Source organism: Phyllostomus discolor, chromosome 10, assembly GCF_004126475.2.
Source record: "Phyllostomus discolor isolate MPI-MPIP mPhyDis1 chromosome 10, mPhyDis1.pri.v3, whole genome shotgun sequence".
NCBI classification, from domain to species: Eukaryota; Metazoa; Chordata; class Mammalia; order Chiroptera; family Phyllostomidae; genus Phyllostomus; species Phyllostomus discolor.
This window is the reverse complement of record NC_040912.2, coordinates 8,622,242-8,644,914: the sequence shown is the minus strand read 5'-3', so window position 1 is coordinate 8,644,914 and position 22,673 is coordinate 8,622,242. Positions and strand designations below refer to the sequence as shown.

The 22,673-nt window shown below is 46.2% G+C and overlaps 1 protein-coding gene across 6 annotated transcripts in view; it reads right to left on the bottom strand.

Moving 5' to 3' along the window:
- The window catches only part of PDE1C (phosphodiesterase 1C), a 411,283-nt gene that overhangs the window by 18,932 nt on the left and 369,678 nt on the right, over positions 1 to 22,673 (bottom strand). For 5 of the 6 annotated variants that reach the window (XM_036010434.1, XM_036010436.1, XM_036010435.1 and 2 more), the window contains one exon: positions 19,290 to 19,367. In XM_036010434.1, coding sequence (XP_035866327.1) covers positions 19,290 to 19,367 — 78 coding nt within the window. Of the gene's footprint in view, positions 1 to 6,238; positions 8,643 to 19,289; positions 19,368 to 22,673 lie in introns of those variants that run through there. The other variant, XM_036010437.1, reaches the window with a different exon arrangement.

Genomic DNA, 22,673 nt, shown 5'->3' with positions numbered 1-22,673 from the left:
ATTGTCCTTGACCCACGGCATTTGAATGTCCAGAGAGTAAACAGCCTCATCCGTCAGCTCGGGGCCGAAATGCCATCACGGTGGCTTGTGGGAATGGAAGCATCTCTTGACAAACGAATAGCTTTCAGATATTTGAAATTAATGTCCTTGGTTGGTCCAGCTAAAGGGCAATAAATGCAACTAAACTCATCAGGGGTCTGGAAAAGAGGACAGTGATGGAGATGACCGCTGGGCCAACAGCTTCGGGCCAGTACACACAACTAAGACTCAGGGGGTGGGGTTAGCACTAAATCCCGGTGATTTGCATGCAGCTTGACCTCAACCAAGTCATTTCCCTTCTGCCAAGTGGGGCTGCACCACCAGACCCAAAGCTGCTGGGAAAGGGTAATTTAAGAGTCCCTGAGACCGCGCGTCCTCATTAGTGACAGTCCAACAATAGCAATGCTGCCATAACAGGAGCCGATCCCCCAGGCAGAGGGGGCTGCTGAATGGCTGACCCAAGAAAAGTGTCCGTCAACCTAGTAGGCATCTTCCGTCCCCCCCCCCTTTTAGCATATTGTAACATCTGTCTGAGTGACATCCACCACCTTTGATCACTATTGCTAAGCACATCTACCAGCATCTTCTCTGTGTTCCATTTGGGGTGTGGCGCACGCCAACAAGCCATTGCCTGGTGCCGCAGAACATAACGTCATTTTTGCCCCTTCCCAGCCTTGATAAAACAGCATCATGACAAGTCTGCGTGCTGCTCTGGGCTGTGGGACGGCTAAAGGGTAGGGCTTCAAACCCCGCCTACCTCCCTAGGAGCTGTTTTCCATTAGTATGTAAATTGAAACACCCAGTCAGAGTCTTCAGTAACATTTTCCGCCAGGATGCAACCTCCATCGGTCCGAGGCTTGCTTCTGTGTCGCTTGGTCTCTGGTCTTCACAAAGGACACGGATCAAAACCGCAAGAGCTGTTCAGACGTGCACCGTTACATATACCTTAAACATGGCTTTTAATGTTTAAATGTAATTTGGAATTGGGCATGTGGATGAGGAGTTAGAAACCTATTCATAGCCTTTGACCCAGGAATATGCCTAAGAATTTTTCCAATGGAGATAGAAGCCTTATGTATGTATAAAGAGCTTCATTGCTGGGTTAGTTACAACTGTCAAACATAAAAGTGTGTAACTTAAGTGTCCAGCAGAAAGGTGGTTAAGTAAACTGTGCTAGAGTCACAAAACACAGCATATGTTGCTGTTGGAATTAATAAAGGGTGTTTTTTATGTCAATGGGACAGTGCTAACAATCCAGTGTCACGTGGGGAAAAATCATAACACAAAATCAAAAACACTGCACTCTATGGCCTCGAGTGCGTCAAAACGCAGAGCAGAAGGTCATATGGAAACACAGCAAAGAACTGTCAGTGAACACTCACTGGATGGGGTGTTACAAGGGATTTTAATTTTATCACACTTCTAGATATTTTTCAAAATAAGTACTTTTTTAGAAAGAAAATTTTCAAAGAACTCATTTTAATGCACGGCAAGCACAGCTGCTTTGGAGGCACATCACAGCCTCCTTTGTCACAGTAGCGGGCCCATGGACTACACGCCAGGAACACACCAGGTGGTCCGGGGCAGGGGAGAGGGTGATGTTGTGCAATACCCAACACCACCACTAGGGGTGTCCCTATTAGTGCTCGTCTGAAGGATGCCAGCACTCACTGGGTAAACCACTTGCCTGCCCACAAACAGGGAAAGGACCATCCCCTAGGCAGACTGCTAATGCTCACGGCTGGAGAGACAGAAAATATTGCCAGCCAGCCCTTTCAAGAGAAGAAGAAAGAAAAAGTGTTTAGAATCCAAGAACTACCATCACAGGGCTATAAAACCACAATATCACGGTGCCCAGAAGAAAACTGAACATACGGAAGCTAGCCTCATTCCGTACACGCCGACACTCCTTACACCTCCAAGGAGCTGCTGATAACCCCCCTCAAAGAAGATCACATGAGACACTGTGGCTGTCTCCCCGTGTGCAGGCACAAAAGCACTTGATACCTGGGAATTACGTGGTGTTGGAAGGGATACAAAAGGGGTGGACCGTTGAGTAAGCTTGGACAGCCTCAGGTCTAGGACAGAACACAGACAGCAACGAAAAACACTGAAAGAACGAACAGCCTTCTCCTTTTTCAAATTCCAACCGAGAGGTTAAGTCATTGTTTTTATTTGGCAGTCACACACAAGTATGTCTTCACTACTGGTGGCCGGCGGGGGGGTGGGGCGGGGGGCGGTTACACATGGAGGAGCTGTCAGCCTCATCTGCACAATAAAGATGGACAAGGAACACGTAATTTATGGAGAGCAGTTTGGCATACTCTGTTTTACATGAATCCCTTTGATTTACTTTTGCACTTGGAGATGTAACGCTATGGCATTGAACCCTTCGTTTAGTACAAACCGGCACCATCGGGAACCAAACAGCCCGCTTCAGAACAAACAGCCATTCTCTTGCCTTTTGACACACAAATGCAAATTGCAACCTGCCCTTTATCTGCCTGAAACATATTGCGAGTCACGGAAGCACATGCTGTCGCTGCCGTAAAATAGAGACAAGCCCACTTCCCCACCTTCCCTCTTAGAAGACCATTCTGAGGACATCTTGAGAAATCCCTTCCTCAAACCTCAAAGAACCATTCACTTGGCGTGACTGGAACTGAGGGTTGGAGTTCTGTTTCTGCTCGCCTCCCTCTTTTGAACCTTGTTCCATGTTTTGCCATTAATCCAAACACCTCCCGCAAATCCAGCTGGCCAACAGCAACCTCTAAGGCCGAGGAGCTGAGCTGAGCTCTCCACTCACGTGTGGCTGATGCCCTTGGCAGGTGGGTGTGCACACCCGAGGTGGGGGCCCAGCCAACAAAGGAGAAAACCCTGTAATGGCAGAAACGGCGTTCCACACGGAGGAGGAAAACAAGCACATCGCAGGAGCCTCGAAGTGACTCATCTCGCCGTGAGTAGTTAAGTTCCCCCGGGGACTCGGGCTTCCTTTCCCCGATGGTTCCCTCCTCCCTGGCCACGCCTACCCAACACCCCTCACGTGCATTACACCGGGACAGGCGGGCCGGTCTCTCCATCGCGTTGTGTCTCCATGCGCTAAAATGCTGCTGCAAGAAAACGGCTTGCCTGGACAGAGGCAAAAGGAGGAATTTGCACAAGGCATGAACATGAGAAGAAAAGAAAGGAAAGGTGAAAGAAAGGGCCTGAAAGAGGGAGAGGACTTGGAAGCCAGGTGAGGGGAGGGACCTGGCTGTACGGCGGGCACCAGAGCTGATAAAAACCTAGCCGAGCTCTACAAATAAAAATAGCTGACATCTTTAAAAAAAAGTTTACAGCATATAAAATTGTAGAAAAATATCATCAAAGCAAAAACAAAAAGAAAACTACATCCTCTACAGTTTTCTCTCAAGAATCCGTTACTGGGCCATGCCTATGGCCTGGACTACACATCCGTGTGACTGGTGTGTGACTGTGTTTCTGCACCATCACGCCTGCACACAAAGGCAAGGACACCAGTACACAAGTCCCTCCCCCAAGACAGGTCATGGCAGAGAAGCAAAGACTGTACAACAACGTGCCCTTCGGAAGCCACTGGGTTTCAGTGGGCTTTGTCTAAATGAGCCATCTGGTGCTGTAACACAAACAGGAAAGACTCCTGTGGGAGCAGAACCCAGCTCCCAGGAGGACGCATGGGTGAGGCTCCAGAATGGTGGCCGAAGCTGACAAAGCCGAGAGCCCGCCCGATGGCAGCGATTGGCCTGTGACAGCCAGCATTGACCCACAGGGGTGGGGGGTGTCCCCCAGGAAGACTGAGCCAGGGTGCCCGAGTGAGCGGAAATGATCCCCATTCCACCCCTTGCTTCTCCTGGCTCAGTAGTGAGCACTCTAGGCTGGGTCCAAGTTCACGTGCTAAAGCCAGCCATGGCCATTGTTCACCCCATTCCCACGTGGGCACGGAAGCCAGAATAAACATAAATTCATTTCAAATACATCTGCCAATATTTTAAAGAAAAACGGGTGAGGTGGGGGCATTAGTTAAAACAATCGGGAATTAATAGTGTTTAAAACAGTGACTTTGGGGAATCTTGAAGTCTAGGTTTCCCAGCGCGCCCCAGTTTTGTTTAGTGTGAAATCAAACTGTTCATTTGGTGAAATAGTTCTTGTTTATACAAGACCTTCCTGGAGGAGCACTGGTCTGTACAAATGTCCAAGAAGAGCACCCAGAGGACCACTCCCCATTTTTCTAACCTCCCTGGACCCAAATTCACGTCTCGGATGGGCTCTGTCTAACGTCCCAGACGGCTGTTTTCAGTCTGATTCCGGGGCCACCTCTGTGCCATCGGCGTCTCCGGTGGAGGAAACCGCAGCGACTGAAATCTGAACTTGGCAGGCCGTGTGTCTCTTCGCTCTTCTGCAATATTTCATAGAAATATCGTGCTGCTGTTCGTTACAATTTCTCCATTAAGTTCATTTTCTAAATGATAATGGGGCCTTTAATCATGGACTGGTGTTGATGAATTACAACAAGTATTACTTTGCATTTATTCACACGCAAGATCCAATATAGCATCGTTATTGCGACATTAGATTGTTGAACGTGCAGTTTTGCGGGGTTCAGTGTCACGCCGATCATAATACTGGCAGAGCCACCCCGGGCAACAGCCCCCCACACTGCAGCCTCCCCTTTGTGGGGTTTTAAATGTCTCCACCCGAACCACAAACAAATCCACCGGTATTTCAGAAAGATTGGTGTCATCATGCATTTGGGGAGCGCATTTTCAAATGAATCTTGTTTCGTTTTGTGCCTGTTGTTGTTCTCAAATCCAAAGGCCACAGAAAGTTTCTGTCCTCTCATACACTTGACCCTGGCAGTTCCCCACCCCTTAGGGAAAGCTACTGTGTCCCTGGGGTCCCCCTGCAGACACCTAGAACATAAGCCTTCGGCGATACGCGTGGCCTGTGGAGGACGCTGAATAAACTTCCAGGTGAGTCTGGAGTCAGTCTGCCCTCCCAGGTGGACAGTGGAATTCAGCTGGGCGATTCTGCATGCAAGGCTGGGGCCACTACTCCCGGTAGGAGGTGCAGGGTCTTGGGATTAGAACGAGGTTTCCAATCGGGGGAAAAAGACATTCTTTAGATTCCCTAAATCTCCTTTATTTGGAGCATAATACTACACACTCAGGCTTTAATCTCAGAATCTTCTCTATCTCATGGGGAAAAGATTTTTGTGCTTTTTTTCTCGTTTTCCCCCCAGGCCCCCTGGGGAATGTTAGGAAGCAGTTTCTTATCGTGTGAGTCTGTGATGGGAGGTTAAGAATAGAAGGAAGTATACTCTATAGTCTATCTATTTACCTCTTCGTCTATCATCTGTCTAGCTAAAGAAAGGTGACCCACGATAGCAGCAACACCAAAATACCAGTATCTTTACTCCCCAAACGTGGATCACAAAACTACCTCGATCCCCTCGCCCTGTTTCACATCCTGTGATAACTTTGCTCTTTATTTTTTCTTTCCAGATTTACCAATAAACACATGGTTCCAGGTAGGGAATGTACTACAGGGGCTTTAATTCTGCAAACGAAGTGAACAGGTGCACTCGATTATTCTTCGGCTCCGAGATGTTTACGTATCATTTCACGGTTTAACTACACCAGCTTCTTAGTGGGGTCCTGTTAGATGTTTTCACTAGTTTCTCAAAGCTCCAAGAATGAAACGGCGGTGAGAGAAAATCCGTTCAAACTCAGTAGGTTAGAAATGAGTCCCTCAGGTGCTGCCATACGCTGCTGGCAGGGCTCGTGACCCAAGCGAGGTTGGAGTGAGTGAAGGGTGGGACAAAGACCTGCTTGAGGTGGGTCACCATGCGACTGAAACACACCACATCGACGGGACTTGAATGCAGAGCCGTTCGGTAAACTGGGGACCCAGCTCCACTTGTCACTTTCTGCCCAGGGGCGTATAAAACTTGGCTTGTCTGGGGCGGGGATGTCCCCACTGCTTTCGCCACAGCCCAGGCAGTTCTGAACCCCAGTGTCCAGAAGCCCCATGTGACACTGTCACATGGAGTAAGGTGCCACAAGCCAGGCCATGAGAGGTGTGTGGCCTGTATCATGGCTCAGCCCAGGAAGGGATCTCAAGAGGACAAAAAGACCATACAAGTGAGCTAGCGTTTTAGAAATACGTTACTCCAGTCAACATGAACTTGGGATCATTATTTTAATGTGTCTATCAGCTCCAGTATCAATTCACAGCATAATAACACATTGTTTTGTGCTTTTAGAAAACAGATCAATTTGCATTTTACCCAACGTCCTTTCAAAACATCTTTTAAAGAACGCAAAAACAAAAGTTGTTTGGAGCTTTTCTCTTCCACACTGAGAATTCCAAGCAGACTTCTTTCTATACTGAGTGAAGTTTTGTTCCCGCTCTTTTTTTTTACCTAATTAATGACTTACAGCAAATGAAAAACATTTTCATCCTTATTGGTGCTAGAAAAAAAATGGCTATATTCCTGTGGGGTTTTTTCCCCAAATAGTGTTCAGTCATACTCGTTAGAATATAAAAGGGAAGCTGTCGGCTTTCTATTTTGACTGACTGCAAAGCCCAAGGTACACAAATACAGAGCCGAGGTGCGGGAAAAGGCTGGGGCTCCAAGGTCGAGACATTGGCTCACACCGGTTGTGCTCCGCCCGCCCCACCCAAAACCACGCCGCCTCTAAGTTCGCCAACTCACGCCCCACGGCCATTGGCACGTGTTCTTTGACCAGCGCACTGTGTGCAAGTTTCTGAATCTGTTGCCAATGCTTAGACATTTGAAGAGGGTTTCGGTAAAATCTCCGTCATTTCTCCAGGACCCCCGTTCCTACGCGGCACTGATCCTGGAGCTCACTAGCTGTCACCCCCTCGGGGCAGGACACACGTCCCTCGCTGTCCCTGTGGCTCCCCACTGCCTCGCTGGAACCAGGGCCCCTTAAGAGTTGCCCTTTATCACAACAAGTCTGAGAGCCGAGGCTTGCTCTACTCATTCCCTGGACCTGCTATGCCCCTGATTTGAATCTGTGGCTACATCACTTACTGTGGTCACTGTCAGGAGAGCGGGGGGAGCCCCAGAAAAATGTGTGTGCAAAGCTGCCCAAAGACCCGCATTCCAAGATCAGTGCACGAAGGGCCTTTAACGATGGAGTCCTTCCAACCTTTGTGCCGAGGGGCGTTTCAGCGAAGCAGAGGCATCACCGGTGACAGACACAGTCTCCTTATTTCTGTCTGAAGAACTACCAACATTCTGCTTTCGTAATGAGAGGATTTTTTACATGTTTTTTTTTAGTGCTTTTCTAAATGTAGAAATTAAATGTGCAGTGGGGGACACCCTTGGGCTTATCTATGAGCTCTCATCCTGTTGAGACTCCCGCTCTTTCTACATCCATGTGGGTCCCCCTTGGGGGGGACCCACATACTCCTCCGTGAACCACAAGCGCATTTGAAGAACCCATTTCAAACAAATCACACCATGTAGACCCATAAAGTTACTTCACAGGCACTCCATGGGATCTCAATTTTGACCTCAGGGGGGCCTCGGGGGGGCTGTATCTTTATTCTCTTTCCAACCTACATCTACCATTCTTATTTTTGATTTGTGCTAAGAATGTTCTCCTAGCGAGCATTTCTAAGGGCTCACTAAAATGAAGAGAATTACCTGCCACACCTCCCTGATACAAACGCCCGCAGCACTCCCCTGAACAGGAAGGGGAGGGATTAAGAGCACAGACATCCAAAAGGAGAGGCCCGGCCAGTGGCCGACATTTCCATGACCACTCAGACACGGGTGCTGCCCAGGGAACACAGCGGGCTCCCGCCTGAACAGCATGGTCGTCGGCCAAACATGCCGGTCCGTACGAATGAATGCACAGATAGCAAGCATCACATCAACGCTGCTAAAGAAAAGAAATCTCCTTTTTTTATAAAACAAAAGGAATTTCACATTATATAAATGAAAAGAAAACCATGAGAACAATGTTTAAGTCTAAGGGGAAGCTGCTGAAAAAAAGAACACGTAGGACTCAGGGAAGGATCAACCAGAGACGGCGGCGACAGCCAGCACGCTGTGTCCACCGTCGGCAGCGCGTGCGGAAGCCACAACACTAAAGAAACGTCACGGACGGTAATAACAGAGCAATCGCTGTGCGCGCGGCTTTTTCGGGCCTTTCTCAGCACGTCCGGGGTGTCCTCTCTCATCGGGCCAGACGGGTGCCTTGAAAGCCAGGGCATTAGCAAAGGATTCTGAGGAAGTCCCTTGGTGATTTGGTTCTGTTTGTGCAAAATCTCAAGTTGTTCTGTTTGCTCTGGGGCTGGGGTGGGTGGGGGGAATTCCCCCCAAGTTCTAAGACCCCAAAGCAGCTCCCAGCGAGTCATTTCCTGGGGGCAGGTGGCATGAGAGAAGGCCCAGAGTGGGGGGCTCGTTTTTGAAAGTTGCACACCACCCCCAGACATGGGTCTCTCTGTGCAAGGAAGAGGAGGAGGAAGAAGATGAAGAAGCTCAGCTAAATGACGCAACGCACTGGCAGCCTCTCTTACTGTCTGGGAGGTGTTTTTTTACTCTTCTGAATCTGAAAAACAGAAGAAGAAAAAGAAAAGTGTCAATGCTGCCTTTCCCCCCTTCTCCACCCTCCAGGTCTGAGGGGGAGAAAATCTGAGGGGCAGAAAAAAGGGGGATCTATGAAACATTGCAATGCTAGTTCCGTCTGCCTCCTTGTAACAGCTGCTCTGTCCATAAGGGGGAAATCTCAGTGGAGAGTTTTACACGCTGAGCATATTGGAAGCCTTGACAATTGCTTGAACCTGGGTCACCAAACGTTTGGTTCATGCAATGTGGGTCACAAGACCCCTTATTTTTCGACCAGGAGGACAGTGATGGCCAGATCCCGTGCCTTTGCTTCAGAGGTCAGAAATCCGATTCATCCAATCCCAACAATTTCAATACTAAAAACGAGGTTCCTCTGTCAGAATTCTCGTCTCACCCTCAGAAGAAAGACGGGTCCCCAATGAATTCATTGCACAGGTGGGTAAATCACCTGAGCGCCCTACTGGACCTGGAGCACGGAGGGGGAGGAGGGGAGATGCATATGAAACAGGCCTAAGTGAACGGAAAAGGATGCCACTGGCTCTTCCTCGCTGGCCTGCTCTAGTGCATGCACCCTCAACGGGTTGGACAGCAAACAAATAAAACCCACTACGATGACGCTTCCCCTAAGGGTCGCACACTCGGCAAATCGCCACGTCTCAGAGTTAGCGTTCTCTCCAGTGCGGGGCTCTGGGGGTGCAGGGGACTTGAAGAAGAACGGCACCATCATCTACAGAGATGCTAGGAGTCCTCAGAGGACAAGGAAAGTTTCCCTTCAGCGTCCAGGAGAAGATACTCTCCTAAATGAGACTTGGTCAAAATTAGGCAGCAAATGAGAATCAGTAAAGTCCTTTCTTCTTTTTTTTTAAGAGTTTACTTATTTATTTTAAAGAGAAGGGAAGGGTGGTAGGAAAAGAGGGAGAGAAACATGGATGTGTGAGAGATCCAGTGATCAGCTGCCTCTCACTCGCCCCCAACGGGGGCCCCACTCGAAACCCAGGCACTTGCCCCCAACTGAGAATCGAACCAGCGACCATTCAGTTCGCAGGCCGGCACTCAGACCACTGAGCTCAGTCAGCACCAGGCTACACCAGCCAGGGCTGAGAGTGAGTTTATAGGTCACGATGTTCACTCCTAGATCCTAAGCTAAGCATCTGCGAGGCTGGCCTCACAAGAATTTGGCACTGGGCTCACAAATATCTGTAAATACTTTTTCATTTTTCTTCATTTTTTTTACAGCCTAATTATCAGCCAAGCTCAGAGAAGCAAGCAGGCTTGGCTGAGTCCCAGAGACTCTGCCATGGCCGCCTCCCTCCACAGTCAGCTTTCCACAAAGAACACAATGGCATGGTGAGCGACAGAAAGAATGGTAAAAAGATAAATTAAAAAAAAAACCTAGGGAAGAATAAATGTGGTAAAACCAAACCCAATTTTAAAGGTCTGGTAGAATTTCTGTGGGGCTTAGAGGTGGGTCCTGGTTTTGTTTTGTTTTGTTTTGTTTTGAATAATGAGAAAATATTAAACACAAACAAACATATTATTCTAGGGATAGTTGCTAGGATTTATCTGGGCACAGATTTCGCTGTTCTAGGTCATGGACGTAGAACTTCTATTTTAAATGGTTATCACCAAATGCCCCAAAGTAGGAATGCATGCTTTCTCCATGCCATCAGTGATAGAGGATGTGATTAAAGTAGGATTATTCTAAATTAATTTCATTGCATGTAATACCAGTGCAACAGCCCTACTTAGATAGATGGATTGGTGGATGGATGGATGGATAAATGGATAAGATAGATAGATAGATAGATAGATATAGACAGATAGAGTAAATTTGTGGGAATATAACTTCCTGCAACCCGCCTACACCACCTTCTCCTATAATCTACCACATGGCCCCCACACACAGAACGCAGACAGGGCAAAGGACGGCAGTGCTGAGGTTCAACTCTCGTGCTCTTTCTGCATCCTTCCTCTTGACCATGACACCTGTGCTGTCTCTGACAATAACGATGATGTCAGGCTTTTATTCTCTCAGTTTTATGCCTTCTCCTTCCTTTACACTGTGTGGCCTTTCTTTCTAGATGTAAAATATATGAACGCCCGGCAATTCCACTTCTGGGTATTTTTCTGAAGAAACCCCAAACACTAAACCAAAAAGACATACGTTCATTGCAGCATTCTCTACAATAGCCGAGACACGGAAGCAGCCTAAGTGTCCATCACTTGATGAGCGGATTAGGAAGACGCGTTGCGTACATACAAGGGAATACGACTCAGCCACGAAAAAGAATGAAATCGTGCACCTGCAACAACACGGATGGACCCAGAGGGTATTGTGCTGAGTACAATAAGTCAGGCAGAGAAAGACAAATGCCAGATGATTTCACTTATATGTGGAATCTGAGAAACAAAATAAACAGACAAGCAGAACAGAAACAGGCTCAGAAATACAGAGAACACTTTGACAGTTGCCAGAGGGAAGGGGTTTGGAGGGATGGGTGAGAAAAGTGAAGGGATTAAGAAGCACAAGTTGGCAGTTACAGAAGCGTCTCAGGGATGTGAAGCACAGCACAGGGAATACAGCCAATAACACTGTAATAACTGTGCATGGTATCAGATGGGTACTGGGCTTATTGGGTGATCATTTCATAAGTTATATAAATGTCTAGTCACTGGGTCGTACACCTGACATACATCAACTGTAATTAAAAAATAAAAAATATTTTTAGATATGCAAATTAATTGTCTCTGTTCTTCTGTCCCGCATTGCCCGAGGTGTCTCACTGCCACTGCTCTCTGCATTAAACACCTGGCACTCTAACGCCCGGGGGACCGATTAAAACACTCAGCTCTCCGCCTGCCCCAGGCCGACCCACTCTTCAGAGGTGTGTGAGAGCCGGGCATCAGCAGCTCCTGCCCGTCCTCTGGTTCAGGTGAGGGCAGAGCTGCCGGCACACGGGAGTTTTGTTTCTGATCAGCCTTCGAGTCTGCTTAGCTGGAGAGCCGACGAGAAGCCAGAGACCACAGAGACTAGGGGAGTCCTTCAGAGGAAGCTAAGTGAGGCTGGAATTCCAGACCTGAGACGTTCTGACTGTTCTCTTCATGGTCTTCTCAATTCTCTTTGTTCAAGAAAAGCAATAAACTAGTTGAAATGAATGAAATTGTTTTTTAAAAAAACATGTTTTCTCCTATTTTCCACTGTGGCTCTAGGATACAGAATAAGAATAATAGATACTGTAGAGGGCTAATACTGATAAAATACAGATGTCATTATCGGAGACCAGCCTGCCCCTGGGTGGAGAATGCTAAGAGTAAATATGGCGAGGAAGCTTCGACACCCGCTCGCTACTGCGTGGTTAACGGCTCCGCCGCCATGTGCGAGCCTGGGAGAGAAAAGGCAGAGCCACTGGCTCTGGCTTTGGTGTGCTTTTGTTTCGGAGACAGCTGTTATTTTAAACATTTTTTCATAATGTTAATAGAGTTTCTTTTGATGAATGTATTGCTACTTGTGTTTTTCCAATGCCTTGCATAGAATCTGACAAAAATATGATTTTTTCCTAGGGGGACAACAGATAAATATTTATTTCAGGAATACTAAGAAGTTATTTTTAATCCTAGATGTCAGCATTAAGAAAAAAATCACGTCTTCCCCCACAGTTCCAAAATCGGAAGCCTCTCCATCAAACCGGCTCCTTCACAAGTACAATGGTACGTTAAGAGTAATAAAATGCCTAGAAGATAGAGTGAAACAATGAAAGCTGTCCACCAGTAATTGCAATGGAAAAGTTGTTTAAAAATATTAATTTTGTCACTAAGAAAGAGTACATAATATACTTTTATTTGACATACCTACTGTGTAGCTATCTGCCAAGAGACTGGATTCTAAATAACAGTAAAAAGCATTCAGTGACTTTAGAAGTTTTCTTTAGTATAACGCAATTTAATTTTTAAAACCTCACCAATCTTACATTATATTACGCATACAAATATACGTACTAATATATGTATATGTATATGTGTGTGTGAGATATATATGTATATATGTGTGTGTGTGTGTGTGTGTGTGTGTGTATATAGATATATATCTCATACACACACAATCTCAGCTGCTGTTTTGATACCACAAACGTGAATCTCAGTAGCACACAAGTCTGCAGGAGAACAGCAGCAGCTGCAAGTCCCCCTGTTCCTTTATAACCCACCATGGGGATATCTGTTGTCCACCTTCTGTGCAAAGCACTGAACCTGAAACTACATGAACATGCATTGGTCTGAAACAGATGTTTGCAACCCAAAGGTGTCTGCAACTGTTCTGACCCACTGCGACTCAGCAACGCCAGAACCGTGTGTGAGCGACAGGATCTGTACTGCCTGCTCTTGAAAGCATAAGTGCACAGCAAAAACGAACAAGGAGGTTTTTTGAGTTCACCCCATTTGACCATGTCCCACCCACATATCATGGATTGGTTAATAGTTTTCCCCCAAATCCACCCCTAAAAAGCCATCATGTTGCGTTTCAGCATGGCTACGCTCATAGTAACTCTTTTTGCTGGTCAACCAACAGCCCATCTTCTGAAGTTAGCTAGAAAAATGACCCTGAAGTCAATCAATCAAAAATTTTAAGCAGCAAAACCTTTTAGAATCTAATGAGTGAGGTCTTATCCAGATGCATAAGAATAAAAGACATCAGAAAGTAATAGCGCAATTCTTCCCTTGGACGGGGGCATTGAAGTGGGGCATCATCAACATGTGAATTTGTGAAGTAAACGGGCCACAGGAGTGTTCATTGGCAAATGGCTAAGGGAAATGCGATATCAATCAGAGTACATGTGGTTGTGATGACTTATCTTAATGGGACCCGGGGCACCCCAGATGTTTGGCCCCTGTGCACTCCTAGAAAGTAGCCCAAAGGGATGTCGGAGTCTAATATTGAGGGCAGTTCCTTCATTAAAGAAACAGGCCTAATTTTCGTCAATACACAGAAGGCTGTAATAAGGCATCCTCCCAGAACTAAGAAATAACATTTATCCCCTGAGATGGAAACAAGTCAAACACCCAACGCACAGGATTAGCTATTTATAGAAACTACCCCAAGGCAACAGATGTTGACTTTCGTGACATGAGGAATTGAGGGGTACTACAACTCAATCATCGCTAGAAACACTTAAGCACCGAAGTTTCACAGATTTAACTCTTAAAAGTAAATTAGAAATGATTCAAGGTTATTTTTACAGTAGCTCTGTCTTGGGGGTGTGGGGACAGAACAGGGTGACAGCTGGTGTCCCTGGTGCTCACCCTACTGGACTGTTGTATCCACCACAGTTCATGGTCTGGGCAGACCTTTGGGGGTGGGGGGTGGGGCTTATGAAAATCAGGTAGGCTATGGTGGGCGGGGCAGATAGGAATAAGAAAAGACACAATTTGAGATCATCTGCCTTAAAAACAAATAAGTTTCCTCTGAACTAAAGTCCAGAAATGTAATCAACAATGACTAAAAGAGTAAACAAGAATGATAATCTGCTCCAAAATGTCAACATATCTGGTGGCTGAACACGTGGTCAAAAGGAGACCAGAAGAAGAGGTACCATGGAGGAGCCTCTTGGACTCAGGACCTAGGCTGTGCCCCACCCATCCTCCCGGCAGGTCTACCCCAGTGGTGGACAACGACACGTCAGGGTATTCTGCCTTGAAGTAACAATTCACCAACCAGCTCCCCTCACATGCTCAGCTGGCCAAGCAACCTCCTCATATGATTTGGCTTCCTGGGTAGGTTTTCCTTCAGGAGAAAGAAACCACCGACCGGCCAGTTGGCAGGAGCACTACCGTGTACATGGAGGATCTCTTCCACATTGCACATCAGTGAGTGGGCAGCCCCAGCCACACACTGGTCATCAGGATTCTCGCTCGTGTCAACGAGTCTCCCGCCACACAACCAACCCTCCAGTTACCATCAGTACGGAATTCCTTCCTCTGCCAATGAGCAGAGAGACCTTCTTGATCATCAGCAGGCCCCTCTTTGTTATCACATGTTTGAATCAGCAGGCCCCTCTTTGTTCTAGCTGAAGGAATTGCATCGTTTCCCAGACAAGACAGTTCTTATGTACAGAGCAAAATGAGGAACCACGAAGTGGATTTCACTTCAAAATTCCTGTGTCAAGAATTCTCAAGATTCCATAATCTCTCCTATCACTAAACTGTCTTATGCCTAGCTTATACAACACAATTTGGGGTACAAGTTTGAACAAAGATGGCCATTAACACCACTGCCCTCTATGATATGTGAATCCAATAGGTTTTGACTAAAATCATATTGACAGTTGCTTACAAACAAATCAATACTCCAAAAAATTGGGAAAAACATAAAAGGAATAAAGAATGCCCTGTAACACCCCCACGTCTATATGGACTGACTCAAATATGAGTGAGCTGAAGATGCATGGTTGTGTCCAAGCGTTTCCATGGCCCTGCATGGACCAATACACAGCCAACATCAGCTGTGAGTGATAAGAAGAAGGTCATGGAAAGAAACATCGATTGGAACAATGAGGAGATAAAAGGAGGTATTAACTATAGGCCAAGGATTTGATGGGTCTGAAATAGGGCAGTTCTTTACTCTGGTGTATAAAGGCAGCCCAATGCCATTGTCCTGAGTAGTATGCGGGAGCATATTGGGAAGAAAGAGGGTGGGCATGACTCCCCGAGACAAGAATACTGGTACACAGGTGCCCACGTAGGTGCGGATGCTGACAATGGCCTCAGCAAACGCATGCCCCCTGAGTAATGGTGAGTGCGTTTGTTGCTTCTCAAATCTCTAGACATGAACTTAAGTCAGGGACGGTCTCTGTTGTGAGAGTCTCAGTCCTCCCTGCACCCTGCCTTTTGGCTGTGTCCTCCCTGTATCTGCAGAGCAGGGCACGCTCCAGGACTGCGCAGGCCCATCGACCGCTCACCGCCAACTCCACGGCCGGAAGTCATGATGTTACTTTGGCAAATAAACATTTTTCAACTTTAGTTAAAAATAAGAATGTTATTTTTCACAAATCAGGTGTAGAGGTTCAGACCACATTCTCCCAATTGTTTTTTTTTTAATGACTTGTTACATCATTCTATAGAAAGAAAGACATCTAAAAAATTCCAAGTCATTCATTCCATTTATTTACGGCACTTCAAACTAACTTGGTGGGAATCCGCTCAGAAGCCCAGATCTTTGTGTGTGACTATATTTCTTCCTAAGAGTAAGCAAAGTATTTTCAAAGGATGCTCATTATTTTTAGTTGAATTTATGGGGGTGAGATAGGTTAATGAAACCATAGAGGAGTCAAGTGCACAGCCCTGTAACACATCGTCTGCACACTGATGCCCAACGCCCAAGCCAAGTCCCCTCCCATCACCGTATATTGCTCTTTTGTCCTCTTCCCTCTCTCCCCTCCCCCTTTCCACGTGGCCATCACCATACTGTTAATTGCATTTGCTTTTTTCTTTTGCTTAATCCCTTCACTTTTAACCTAGTCCCCTAACCCCTCTCCCCTCTGATAGCTGTCAGTCTGTTCTCTGTGTCTGTGAGTCTGTTTTCTATGTTGTTTGTTAGTTTATTTTGTTCATTAGATTCCACATATAAGTGAAATCATATGGTTTTTTTCTTTCTCTGACTGGTTTATTTCACTTCGCATAATATTCACCAGTTCCATCCAAGCTGTCACAAAGCATGGAGTTCCTTCTTTCTATGTCTGTGTAGTATTCCATTGTGTAAATATACCACAACATCTTTATCCACTCATTTACTGATGGGCACTTGGGCAGCCTCCAAATCTTGACTACTGTAAATAATACTGCTATGAATACAGGGGTGCACATAGTCTCTTGAATCAGTGTTTTGGGTTTCTCAGATGTAATCCCAGAAGTGGAAGTCCTGAATCAAAAGACAGATCCATTTTTAATTTTTTCAGGGATCTCCATACTGCTTTCCGCAGTGGCTGCACTAATTTGCATTCCCACCGAGAGTGCACGAGGGCTCCCTTTTCTCCACATCCTCGCCAGCACTTGTTTGTTGGTGTCTTGATGAGAGCCGTTCTGACAGGTGTGAGATGGTATTGCATTACAGTTTTAATTTGCATCTCTCTGATGATTAGTGATGTTGACCATCTTTTCATGTGTCTATGGGCCCTCTGTATGTCCTCTTTAGAGAAGTGTCTATTCAGGTCCTTTGCCCATTTTTTAATTAGATGGATTGCTTGTTCTCTTGGTGTTGAGTTATACAAATTCTTTATAAATTTTGGAAATTAACCTTCATCAGATGTTTCATTCATTCTTTGCAGTCGGTCAGACAGTTAGTGCTACGGTCGGCTGACGGAGGTGACACACGCGTGCACTGTGCTCACGAAGCCAGGATGTCGTTTACCCTGCAGCACACACCCCCTCCCTGTCTGCAGGGACTCCGCTCGTTGGAGCTGGCGAATCACCGGCTCTGGTCCACTTTCCACTGCATTTCTTTCTAAATGTATACAATGTTGAACCTTCGGACCCCAGTGGGTTTGATCACACTGGGCACTGAACCGTGCTTGGGTACACCCTCTCAAAAATTAGAGCTGGTCACCATTGGTTCCCAGGGGTTGGGTCAGGGCTCGGGGAGTAGAGATAGTTAAATTGACCCCCATGGTCATCACATATAATAGGGCCTATTAAAAAAAGAATATTCAAAATGTATCTAGTTCTTACTAGGTAGTTTTTAAAAGTGAATACGTCTACTAACCCACATACCGTTTAAAAAATTCCAAAGCAGATTGCTTCGATGACCAAAGGGGAAGGGGTACACGAGACTGGATCAGATTCTTTGCTAGTTCACGCCACCAGGAATTAGCTTTAGTGCTGGGAAAGATTCTGGGCTAAGACCACAGCAACTAAAGCTCAGTGATCCCAGTGCTGACGGTACCAAAGCAGTGACAATGACTGACATCACCTTAGTCCATCAATGAAATTAAAATATGAAGTTGTTCACACCCTAGTCTGAGCAAAAACTTGAAGGTGTATAAACACACCAGACCCCATCTGAAGCAGTAGAAGGTTGCAGTTACAAAGGGAAAGATGGACAGATGTCAGCAAATGTCTCTTCTCTATTTACTGCTGCTGGTCACTGCCCCATGGAAACAAGAATCCAGCTCACTAAACAACCAAGCCTTATACTTACTTGTATAATGGAACATAACATCTATTCCATCACCCTCCCCCCAACACACACACACACACAAACCCTGCGTAATTATTTTAAATACTTGGAAGCAATGTGGCTAAAAAGGGCACAGGTGAAATAAGAGCGCTTAAGGAAGATAATAAAATTCAATCCCAATGCCCACATGACAACATTCTAATGGATATTTGTAGCACAATACAAAAATGTAACAAAACTCAAGACTCCATATTAAAGATATGGGACTTGGCTTGTTTTGTTTGGGCTTTATACTGTAGGAATTCAGGTGGGCCAGGTGCTGGGCACAGGATGGGTGGGGTTTCCGGTGACACGCTTAGAGCTAACACCATTCACCGCTGTGCACTTTCCGGTTTGCGTTGCCTTGCCTGGGAGCTAATGATACACAGCACCGAGTCCCTGGTACTTGAACAAACTTCACCCCTACAGAGTCTGGTCAGAGGATTCTATATCATCTCCGTGTAATTCACACCTTAGTCACAGTCATGGAAAGATGGTATGTTTACTAGGTAAGAGGTTTTCATTTGCACAACTTGGCAAAAAATTACACACGTGTGCTCGCCAGATAGTCTGTGATAAGACACTGGACTGAATTATTTGAATGGTCTTAGAAAACATTTTTGAGACTAATTTCCTGCATATGAGTGTGTGTGAGAAGCTGTGTTCGAATGTCTTCCTACACCTCAACCTGACGACCAGCACCGGGTCCTCCATGGCATTCTCACCGAACTGGGCAAAGAGGACAGCGTAGCATCTCCTGCAGGGTCCCCAGGGAGACCCTGAGAGTCTGGGTGATGGTTCAAAGTCTGGAGGCTAACATCCTTTGAACTCTCAGGGCTGAGAAGGAATGGGATGTTGTTGGCCAAGTTGCTCATGAAGCATATCACCAGGCCGGTTCTAACTGGTTCTGGTTCTAACTGGTTCGGGGGTGCCACCCAGTGCTCTACAGCTGTGCCCCTTTGTCAGTGCGTGGGCCCCCAGACATGAGGAAAACACTGAGCAGCACACTCCTGTGCTTGGTTCTGCCAACAGTAATAACTCATTGAAGGTTTAAAAAAAAATGAAGCTGAAAATATGGAACATTGCTCCTTTATACTGCACAATTGACTATCAGAGATTCACGTACCATTCCATTATAATCAGCAAGACCACAACCAACTTTTCATAAAGTTGACAGGGAAAAATGGCAGTGGGAAAAGATAGTATAGAATGCATTTGGGATGGAGAAAGTATGGTGGAGGGGAAGAGGTGCAACAATAATTTGTAAATTATTGAAAAAGGAATAACAGTGCTCCTTAAATATAGTGCTTTTGCAGGGTATAATATAAGGACATATTAGCAACCACGACTTCAATTTCAGGTACAATCCTAACAAGCTGGCATTAAATGGCACATTTATGGAAAACAAAATGAGAATTAGGCCCTTACCGTCTGTTTTCTTTGGGTCATTCCCGGCGTTGGACTGATCCTTCTTGTCTGCCTTATTTTTACCGTCTTTCAAGTCACCTGCAAGTAAAACATAACAAAAACAGAATATGTAGACCCCCAAGGAGGGAATCATAAATATCCTTAAACCTGTCAAGATAAAAAAAATGGAAAAAAGTGCAGCATCCTTTGAGTCACGAGGGGGCACGTGTCTGAGTGTAAATATCCTCCAAACCACAGACTAGGTCCTGGAAATTAGGGTTGCAAGTTCCTGTTAAACAGGGTTGTAGTTAAGTCAATGGTGTTTATCCTCAAGAAGGCAATTCTACTTTGTTGTCAGGCTGTGTGGAGCGAGGAGAAGCCTGGGTTAAGTGTGAGTTATGGCAGCTAACGGCTTTTTAACCTCCACGTGCCTCAGTCTCCGTATCTGCAGAAGGGGTGCTAGTGTCTACTTCGTAGGCGTGAAGACATACGGACAAATGCGTTTCAAGTGTTGAGCGTGGCATCTGACATCACTCAACAACAGTTGTTATTGTTCTAAAACAGTTATAAATGCCATTCTAATTAAGGAGTTTGTCGAAATGTAATTTGTAAAAGTTAAAAAATGCAATGCATACAAAAACTGAATGAAAATGGCAAAAAATAAATAAATTTATGAGGGAATGAGTCAGATAGTAAGAAGGCTTCCAGAAGTATTTAAGAACTGGGTATTTATAGGTATTTTAGAATTATGTTAAAATAAGATTGCTAGGTTAGAGACAAACCTGGTTATGTCCTACAAGTCAATAAAACCATAACCTTTAGGGTTATCTCCTCTACCAGCCCAAAATCTACAGGTTAGCCTATAGCTTCACAGTACCTGGGCTTGAATCAAATAGTAAGTGACAAAGTGAAACAAAGTCACGTTGTCCTAGAATAGGGGTTGGCAAATTATGGGCCCTGAGCATATCGGGCCTGTTTTCTGTTTTTGGAAATAGGGTTTTACTGGAACATGGCCACCCCGATGCATTTACGTATTGCCGACGGCTGCTTTCGCACCGCAGGGGTGGAGCTGAGTAGCTGCACAGGAGACACACAAACCCACGATGAATACTCCCTGGGAAGGTCTGCTCGACGGTATGCCAGCGGGGCCCTGAAAAGGATGGCACCCTGTCCCCAGCATTATTCCTTCCAATTGTGGATGTTTTTCTTACCAAGTACTAACAGCTTTCTTTTTAGCCTAAATAAAACCAAGGATACATGACCACTAAAATACTGGTACTTATTGAGGCAAAAAGAACCTAATAACAATTGCAACCAGAAAGGAGCAAGCAGGGCCCCAGATCTATCGATGTTTTGTTTTCTTCGTGCCAGGCAGTGCGCTGAATGCTTCGGAGGCATCACTCCATCCAATCTCGTAACAAGCCCATTATGAAGGTGCTGTTATTGCAAGGAGGCAGAACCATTCATGTTTAATTCACTAAACGATCAGTCTGCTCAATCACAAACTCGTCGAATGACTGGGGATGTTTTTCAAGCTTGAGTTTTCCCTCTGCCGCAGCCACCCTGTCACACGCTGGTCAGTGCACGTGCTGAGGGCAGTGACCGCCCGCCTGCCTGCGCTTCACACACTACCTCACCTCTGCCCCTGACCTTGCATGTGGGTCTCCCCCCTGGCAGTGACACTGCTCCTCTGGTCTACCGTAGACCTGACATTTGTCTGACAGTTTTGGACAAATGGCCAACTGATCTTTCTACAAAGTGATTTTGCTTAAATCAACTTGTAAAGAATTGACGTGCAAATTAAAACCACAGTGAGATACCACTTCACACCAGTCGGAATGGCCATCATAAACAAAGCAACAAACAAGCGCTGGAGAGGACGTGGAGAAAAGGGCACCCTAGCGCACTGCTGGTGGGAATGTGGTCTGGTGCAGCCACTGTGGAAAACAGCATGGAACTTCCTCAGAAAACTAAAAGTGGGTCTGCCTTTTGACCAGCAATTCCACTGCTGGGATTATATCCTAAGAACCCTGAAACACCAGTCCAAAAGAACCTATGCACCCCAATGTTCATAGCAGCACACTTTACAATAGCCAAGTGTTGGAAGCAACCTAAGTGCCCATCAGTAAATGAGTGGATCAAAAAACGATGGTACATTTACACAACGGAATTCTATGCAGCAGAGAGAAAGAAGGAGCTCCTACCCTTCGCAACAGCATGGATGGAGCTGGAGAGCATTATGCTAAGTGAAATAAGCCAGGCAGTGAAAGACAAATACCATATGATCTCACCTTTAACTGGAACCTAGTCAACAAAAGACAAAGGCAAGCAAAATACAACCAGAGACACTGAAATTAAGAACAATCTGACAGTCACCAGAGGGGAAGGGGGAGGGGACAGTGGGGAGAAGGGTTTTCAGGAACTACTATAAAGGACACAAGGACAAAACCAAGGAGGGGGGGGGAGCAAGGGAGGGAGGTGGGTTTGGTTGGGGTCAGGGGAAGTGGCGGGGGAAAATGCAGACAACTATAACTGAACAACAATAAAATAATAATAAAAAATAACTGATGCAAAACTCCTATCACCTCCATCGTATGGCAATGGAGGCCACAGCGTGAACAGAGCCACGCACCATGACAGACGCAGGTGGGTCTGACTCTGCAGGCCGGGCTCCCAGCGGCTGTATCCTGCAACTTCCCGATGAAGCTCAAAATCTAGATTTCAAGCTTCTGTTGATGTTGCCATTTCTAAATGCCTTTGGCCTTCAGATTTATAAATGGTTATCTAAGGCGAATTCAAGACCACTGTTGGCTGAGGTGTATTCTACAAAATAAGTACTTTTAATGAAATGTGACAAATCGTAAGCTAAGTTAGAAGCCAATAAACCCTCTACTTCCTCTTATTCTCCATTCTGAAATGGGAGGTACTGGCTGGAGGCATGGAGGGGAGGGGCAGGGCACGAGCAGGGGGAGTTCAGAGAAAGGGTGTGGTCATTACCTTCTACCACCACCAATGATCAAAAGAGACGAATTCCCCCCGAGGTACAATGACACAGGCCATATACTTGCTTATCCCTATTATAAGGAAGGAGGGATGGACTCGAGAGTCTTGAGCCTTGTAGTCAAACGAATCCCCTGCAGGAAAATGACCTTTCTGGACTAAATGAGCCTTCAGACCCCTAACACACTCTGCGTTAAGCCTTCCAGGTTGCCCGGGACTGCAGCTTTACCCACGGCTGCGGCAAGGTCACGGTGTTTTCCAGAAGCCAGCAGGAGTGGTTCAGCCTGCCAGATGCTAGCCAGCAGCCTGTGGCAGCCCGCCTTCCCCTCAGTCAGGGCTGGGGGCGCCGAGGCGGAGATGGGCCCTGAGGGAGACCAAAGCTTAGGAGATCCCATAATCGCTGCT